Genomic DNA, 8,230 nt, shown 5'->3' on the forward strand with positions numbered 1-8,230 from the left:
TCGTTCTATGCAGTATATCATTTAGTTATACAGAAAGAAAGGTAATTTCACTTGAGAGTAAGAAACGGACATGACTAATACGAAGTTGTGATTGAACCGTTTGCTGTCGTTTTTATAAATCAGAGATGAATGTTGTGTTTAGTAATTCCCATACCACAACTGAGTTCAGCCATTTTACTTTTTGATAATATGATTACCATGACAGAAAACAAAAGACATCAGATATCAAGAGATTTGGTGAATATTGTAGGGATGTTGTAGTAATTGGCAGTTACCAATTCCTTAAGTATTTTTGTAGGATAGTCCTGCCATTTCTGAGGATGAATTGTACAGAGGTTTATTGCTTCTAGCAGCTAATGCCGTGCTGTGGTAGGTATTATACACTAATCACAAAAAAAGAATATATTATCAGTTGTGTGTGCCATATAAACAAAAATTATCAAAGTATTATAGATATATATGTAATTGTATGCATCAAGACTATGTATAATGTCATTCATATTTTTAACAGTACAAAATACATCTATGTGGGATTATATCTTATGGAACATACAATGATCAATTTTTATTTCTTTTTTTTTTAATTCATCTATCCATGTTGGATTAATTCTTCTCATTAGACATAAAATTGATCAATTTTCTAATCCGTCCAAGTATTTACAGCAATATGTACTTATTGCTTTCTACAGTTGTCTGAATGAATTGGCGATTTTTCAAATGCCATGCAGAAATTGCAATATGTATTTAATCTTGTGTTGTGCTAATTCTTAATTTTGATATACTCTCTCAATTTTGATATGTACCTTGTTTTCATCTCTTGGCCTTTACTGGTATATTCATCATATGAATTTCTTGACATGGGATATAGTTTTATGTGCATGCAATGTCTCTGCCAGCACAGTTATATTCACTCATTATCACACCTCCTATGTGGTTCAACAACTTGCTGTGATTTGAATGTTTTCCCCACTATCCGTTTCCTGGAAAAAGGCGAGACTGTCTCTGATATTATGTGATCTTATGCAACTCTCTATTAACTCTATGCATATTGGTGTTTATTCTCATTACTGTCTGAACAGAATCTATGCATTCTGATCAGTTTTTACATTTTTGATGAATTAAAACATTTTTTTTTATACTGAAAATAGTAGAGGTATTTTGAAAGTGTGAAAGTATTATTCTTTGAAAAATTATTAAACCATTCAAGGAAATTTCTGAACGCCACACACGCTGTTGTGATATGATTGCACACACTCCATGTACAATATACTCACCCATCACATCTGCTTGGAGTGTTTATTGGTGGAACTAGAATGATTACTTCTCTGCTGAGTTTAAGATAAATCTTGGGTTTTAGGGGATTCCCTTTTCTTTTTCTGTCCACAGTCTGTGATGATTTTTATCCCCCCCCCCAAAAAAAAAAAAATGAATAAATAAATATAACAGTATAATGAGTCTTTCTGCAGTCTTTTAACAATGTAGTACTAGGCCCAGTCTCTGCTCTTGTAGCAGTGTCATGAAGTTGTTCTGCTGTTTGTACATCATTCACAGTCGTTATGATATTGATACTGTGTTGTTAGTAGGGAGATGAAGGGGGGGGGGGACAATGAGTTAACAAACTCCATGTCACATACTTACGCCCTTCTGCCATTCAATTGATGAAGGAGTTGGCTTCTCATGTACCAGTGATATGAAAAACACCAATGGTTGTTTATTTGATTCATGCATATTATCCACACCCTTCTTTTGAAAGAAAGAAAGAAAGAAAATATCTAATGATTCTCTGATTTCCTTGCAACTCATTATCATCAGATGCACTGGCAAAATGAAGCCGTAGTGAATACTATCCCTCAGACCAATTTGTAGAACCATAATTGATTTATAGCCACTTACAGACAAATGCAGTTGGTCAAGGTGTGCAAGGAAAGAAATCTGTTATGTTTATACCTCTCTGTGGTAATTGAGTTGCCACAACGGAATGATATTTTGAGGTGAAGTTTTAATGTGTAAAAAACAGATATATTTTTGCCTGAAATATATGTAATGAAAGTTTGTACTTGTCAGGAGTGTAATAAAGTATAAGAAAACAAAAGACAAGTGAAGTCGACAATTTGCTTCTTTTGTAAATGTGAGATATGGCCACCATGTCATTTGATCACAGACAAAAACATACTTGGTATTAAGGATCCTTGATATAGAGAGAGTGTAATCCTAACCCGCTGAAGTGGGTCCCGTCTTACATCCAAACTGGACCCCATGGAAGACCAGCGATTGCAGCTGAATATTTGCTATCCAGCCATCTTCTCAGATGAAATGTAGCAAACAAACAAGAAAAGTGTGCAGATTTGATCCAGAGGGTTATTTAAACTCATGGGAGACACTCGACAAATTAAGAACACTCACAAATAGACCTTGGCATGTCATGATGATATATACAGCAAAGATTTTAATCTCATGAGTAAGTACTCACATAAATTAATATTAAGATGCCTCTTTATCTAGATATTGCACCATGACACAGGGCCACTGCTATCAACATATATGCACAGCCACTGCCTGTTAGTGCAAATTTACAAAATTTCAATTTTTATGTCACTTCTGTAAAGATAGAGCTAATGATAAAGTTGAGCTGTCAGAAACACTTGGTGACATATATTATTCATATTTGGTTTATATCAATTGTAATTCATGCTTTGACTTTGCCCATACTTGGAGTTGTTAGTACAGAGAAATAGGGACATTGGGTCATGTTAGTAAGCTTCTGCTGACAGAAGTTCTGTACATTTTGATCCTGTAACCCGGAAAGAACAGGACTTTGTTAAGGTTAATAACATGATTTCGTTGCGGGTGAAATTCCAAGTAGTTCTATTCATACATTGGAAAGAACAACTTGGTTGAAGAAAGATGATAATGGACAAGAACAAAGTGTGTGCGTCAGCCGATGAGTATTCAAGTGTGGTTTCGAGGCTGTCTCCTTGGTGTTGGAGTAGGCGTAGCCCTTCCACGATGACCGCCACCGCGACCCGTCCTGCCCACATCCACGGTGCGCGACGTCATGGGGGAGTTGGTGCTGCCCTGACTTGCTGACGACACCGCGCTCGTTCCGGGCTCGGCGTTGGTATTGCGGCGAGTCTGATTCTGCGCGAATCGGCTGCTGGAGTCGGACGAACGATCTTCGCGTAATGGCGGGGTGGAGCGCGTCGTCGCGTTGTTGTTTCCGGCCACGCGCTCGTTGTCCGCCAGATTACTGGTGGCCGGGGTTGGGGTTGGGGGCTGCGACGGCTTGGCGGTGATCAGATGGTTTGGCGGTATGCTAGTGGAGGCGCTGAACCCCGACGAGGAATTGCCTTGGCTAGAGCCGGATGACGTCGTGGCAGTATTTCCCCCTTCCATCCACGGATGTAGCGGTATTTCGTCAATTTTTAGTCTGCAAAATGCAATTAATGATTTACGAATGTCTGATTAAGTTATATAGAAAGTACCATTTGTCATGTTTATTCTTATCAATTCTGGCATTGAAAGCGATTGTTATAGGTGTTTTGCTTTGGTTTGTTATGTTTTGTTTTTTGCGGGGGATGAAGCTGTATGGACTGTTTGCAGTATGCCTACTTAGATATGTGCTATGCGATGTGATGCGAATTGTATGGTTTGTTAACGACTGTCATTTCAAATATTTTACATTCTAGTCATTTTTAGGGAGAGAGGAGGGAGGGAGGGGACATAACCATTGACCCTTGACTCAACCATGAGCACCCTTGTCAAACCCCTCCTCCCCCCCCCCTCCCACACACACACATTATACACACACTAAAATGTAAACGTTATGTCATGGTGGTATCTCTGTTTCTTGATAAGACATGGAACGTTAAAATTCCCAAGCAGTCATTTTTTTGTGTGTGTGTCTGATCTTGAAATAACGTGTCTGATCTTAAAATAACGTTCACCGTGTTGTTTGTTTGATTGTAATATGCTGAATTCATCTGCCATAAAACATAAAGAGCGCCCTCACCTCCTGTCGGCGATCGGCTGCAGGATGGCAAAGATGGCATCCTTGAAAAGGAGTGAGACTTCCTTCTTCTTGGTGAAGCAGAGTCGCTGGTCCAGCTGGTCCTTGATCATCCGCTTGATGTTAGAGTCATCGAAGGGCATGGTGCCGCACACCATGATGTACAGGATGATGCCCAGGCTCCAGACGTCGTAAGCCTTGCCTGACATAGCACAGAGTGGAGAATACATTATAGGGATCATAGGAGAGCGGATAAATATAGGCCTATGATTGCAAGTTTATTATCTTTACTGGTCAAAATCGTTTAGAGTATAGAACAAAGTCGAAAGCATATAGTCGTTGATTGGCCTGGTCCTTGAATTGTTTTCAAAGTGCATAGTGCCGAACACCATAGGTGTAATGTTTGTAATTCCGAAGGTTCGTATAATCCCAAAATGAAATAAGGTTTGTTAATTCGAGAATCGAAAGATTGTGCATATACGAACCATCGGAATTACAAACCTTATTTCATTTTTGGATTAACTAACATGCGGAATAACTATCTTTTTTTTTTTTTTATTAGCAAATCTTCAGAATAAGGAACCTTATTTTATTAATCGATTGCGAACCTTCGGAATAAGGGATCTATTTTATTTTCGGATCAACGAACATTCGGTATAAGGGAATTTATTTCATGTTCGGATTAACGAACCTTTACTTTTCCATTTATTTTCTTTTATGAAACTTTTACTTTTTTGTCTTATGGATTTCATGTTTTTATTACAGTCAACATAAAGACGGGAGTGTTTTTTTCTCAAATCGCAATGAACAATGCGTTTATCATACATATAGTGAAACTGCGTTATTTCCTTGAGAGCATGAAGAGTTAATAAGTTACCAGAGCTTCTCAACAAAAGTCCATAATTCAAATTCATGAAATTCTTCCGTCGAGATGTTTTCATTGCAACTGATTGACAAATTGCCCTACATTGACATAAATAAGCACTGAATAGATCAGTGTTTTAGTAGTAGACATGATAAAAAAATCATGGGCGTACATACTCGAGCAAGATTCGAACCTACGACCTCCTGATCTCCGGACAGGCGTCATCTCAACTAGACCACCGAGCTTCCGCCCGACAGCAAGTGCTGGTTCTCATGAATCCTTATAGCATGCAGCGGGTACTGGGTAATTATTCAAATTCATGTAATTCTTCCGTCGAACACTGATCAATTTAGAGCTTATTTACGTCGATGTAGTGCAATTTGTCAATCAGTTGCAAAAGTCCATAATGTTTCAAAAGAGAGACATTTTTTTGGTGTTAGGTTAAATGTATGTCGAAATAATTTTATTTCTTTTATTTATGTCCTGAAACAGCTGATCAAATTTATTATGTTCGTTTGTAAATGTATGTATTGTGTCCTTGTATGGTCCATTGTATTCTCTTTTTCCTTGCCTGCCTGTGAGCAGGTAGTAACCTATAGGATTGTTTATTACATGCTTTGATTTGTGAAGAAATAAAGTATTCATAAACATATTGTTTGGTTAGTCACCGTTGTACATGTTTCCTTTTAGTATTTCTGGAGCGGCGTAGGCTGCGCTGCCGCAGTACGTCTTGCTCAGATCCCGCGGCTCCATGAATCGGGCGAAACCAAAGTCCGAGATCTTAATCACGTTCATGTTATCCAACAAGATGTTTTCACATTTCATGTCCCTGTCAGGAGAATAGTAAAGGAATTACGACAAGATGTGACACATAATACATTTTAATTTTATATCACAATATTTTAAGTGAAGCACACAAAAATTACAAATTACATTACAAATATACTCTTCCTGGATTATGATGGAGATCGAGTCATAATTACATCTTCTACAGATATGAAATTTCTCAGAGCCGAATGTGTGATATTACTGGAACGTGTTTCATGAATAAATCGACAATAACTAGAATATTTAATTGCAATCATGACAACAATACCTGTGTGGCAATTACGATTTAATACTATATGCACATCTGACACATCTGATTGGTTGTTTCCCTATATGCCGCTGATGCCGTTACAACATGACTGCAAGTTACAAAGTATTCATAACATCTTCATGAGATGTTAACATTACAATTTCAACTCGTGGACCGGAAGGTCCTTTGTCGATTTTTCATTTCAGCTTGATAATTATTTAATAAAGCATGCATGCATTCATTGAAGGAAGTTGATACATTATAATTATGTTAGGGTCGTCGTGCGATACTAACATAGTAACCGACTTAAAGAGAACGGTCTTGACCACACGATTTTGTAAATCCTAAAACACCATGTTATGAGAACTCTGTGATGAAATTAACAATGAGAGATAGTAAATCAATAACAACAACATAATCACAACAAAGTCCAATCAAAGAACTAGTGTTCGTGATATTATTAACTCGCCTGTGTACAATGCCAAGACTGTGGATGTAGGACACTCCATCCACCATCTGCGTGAAGAAAGTACGGGCTTTATCCTCGGAGAGGGAGCGACGGAGTTTGATGTAGTCCAACAAGTCTCCATGTCCCGCCAGTTCCAACACCATGTACACCTAAAAAATAATAAATCAGCGGTAAAATGTTAAGGAGTGTTAAGGAGTGATTGTCCAAAAATTTAAAGCAGTCCTTTGGACGCCGGGAGGTCTTTTCTTTGTTTCAGTATCCCGTAAGCTTATAGAAATGGCAAACGCGGTGAAAGGGAAATTGTGGTCTATATAGATGACAATGTATAAACTCATCGGAGTGCAATCACTAGTCTTAGTTTGAACAATGAAATGATTGAAGTACAATCTTAGTACATTGCTCGAAACTCATACGCCAAGTCTGCCACAACTTAGGTGCCTACTTTACTACAACGACACAGTATACTCAAAGTTGAAACGATTTCATGTATACGCGTTTTTCTCATCGCGCTCTCTCGCTCTCTTTCTCACGATACTATACTATTGAATAGGAATGATAATATTATATAATTATATTCCCATTATTGGGGTTTATTGCCTATACAGTGTACTTGAATGTTTGTTTGTGGAGACATGTGTTGATTGCACGCAAGACATGATGCTAGCTGAATAACTCAGTTTGTGGGAGCTCTCAATGTCTATGGCTACATCATGATCAATAAGATGCTACACATGATCTTAGCCAAAAGGCCAAGAAGCGATATTGAGTGATATCGATATGGCTAACAAACTTTTGTAAGTAAGAGTTTCTCACTCAAATTGACATTTCTTGTTTCAATATTATAACTATAGAATCTTCCCATTACTTTTGACAGATTGACATCGTTTCCCCATGACTTTTTCTTTTTTCAAAATATAAAAAGATAAATTAATCAATCATCTATCAATCACGTATAGCATCACCTCTCGAAAGCAAAGCATGCTAATACCTTGTTGCCGGTGTCAAAAATATCGTAGCACTTGACTATGTTCCTGTGTTTCACTTGACTGAGGATCTTCATTTCTCGCGGTAGAAACTTTTCGAGGAAATCCTTCGGCGCCTTCTTGCGATTGACAATCTTTATGGCGCACTTTCCGCGGTTGTTATTTAGCTGGCAGGAGTAGACGGCGGCATACGAACCCTCTCCCAGCATCAGCCCGAGCGTGTAGCCCTTCCTACTGAGCATGACTTCCTCGTTGATCACACGTCGCACCGACGTCGTGCCTGCCGTGCCCGAGTCCCTCAATGCATCTGACATCGGCGAGCCCGGGCCGGTTTGCTTCGGTGGACTTGACGACATTTTTATTGTTTTGTTGTAGTTACTGACCTGCGTATCTTCGAGTGATACGAGTATATTATTCGCCGATGTAGGGCTTATTCCTCAAAGCAAACTCCAACAATTTCCACATGTCTAGAAACCGATATTTTTGTTTAGCGTGTGTTGTATAATCCACTTTCTTGACCAGTGCTGCTTCAGTCTTGGAACTTGACACGTTGCATTCTTGCTTAAGGACTTTTAACGATCGTTTAATCCGTGCTGTCTTTGCTTTGGTCCGATTTCATTTTCGTGCCAGCAGCCCTTATGTTTTGGTACATGCTTTTTTCATGACACCCAAATAGTGCACATAGTGATACGTCATAATTGAGCGTGGCAACGTAAGCGCGTAGGCTATAGCAGGAGGAGCGCGTGCGCGTCAATATGACGATTTGTACTTTCTTTGACCTTTGTGAACGTCACTGATTCCACTGCAGATATGTCCCCTATACAATATG

At 38.6% G+C, this 8,230-nt stretch overlaps 1 protein-coding gene across 1 annotated transcript; it reads right to left on the reverse strand.

Moving 5' to 3' along the window:
* Positions 1-2,420: 2,420 nt before the first annotated feature.
* On the reverse strand, positions 2,421-8,013 carry LOC140226960 (testis-specific serine/threonine-protein kinase 3-like). Its single transcript, XM_072307397.1, has 5 exons — positions 7,407-8,013; positions 6,419-6,567; positions 5,540-5,700; positions 4,010-4,208; positions 2,421-3,427 (listed from the first exon to the last, which is right to left on the reverse strand). The coding sequence occupies exons 1-5, from the start codon at positions 7,755-7,757 to the stop codon at positions 2,950-2,952; spliced, it is 1,338 nt and encodes a 445-aa protein (XP_072163498.1). The 5' UTR covers positions 7,758-8,013; the 3' UTR covers positions 2,421-2,949.
* Between the last annotated feature and the right edge of the window lie 217 nt (positions 8,014-8,230).

The sequence above is a fragment of the Diadema setosum genome, chromosome 1 (assembly GCF_964275005.1).
Source record: "Diadema setosum chromosome 1, eeDiaSeto1, whole genome shotgun sequence".
NCBI lineage: Eukaryota > Metazoa > Echinodermata > Echinoidea > Diadematoida > Diadematidae > Diadema > Diadema setosum.

What these genes read in the sequence shown, in the direction of transcription:
- LOC140226960 (XM_072307397.1), bottom strand. Translation starts at nt 7,757, where the DNA reads ATGTCGTCAAGTCCACCGAAGCAAACCGGCCCGGGCTCGCCGATGTCA. An exon ending in AAAAGGAAACATGTACAACG is followed by an intron (nt 4,209 to 5,539) that starts GTGACTAACCAA and finishes GTGCTATGTCAG; the next exon opens with GCAAGGCTTACGACGTCTGG. An exon ending in CAGCCGATCGCCGACAGGAG is followed by an intron (nt 3,428 to 4,009) that starts GTGAGGGCGCTC and finishes TGCATTTTGCAG; the next exon opens with ACTAAAAATTGACGAAATAC.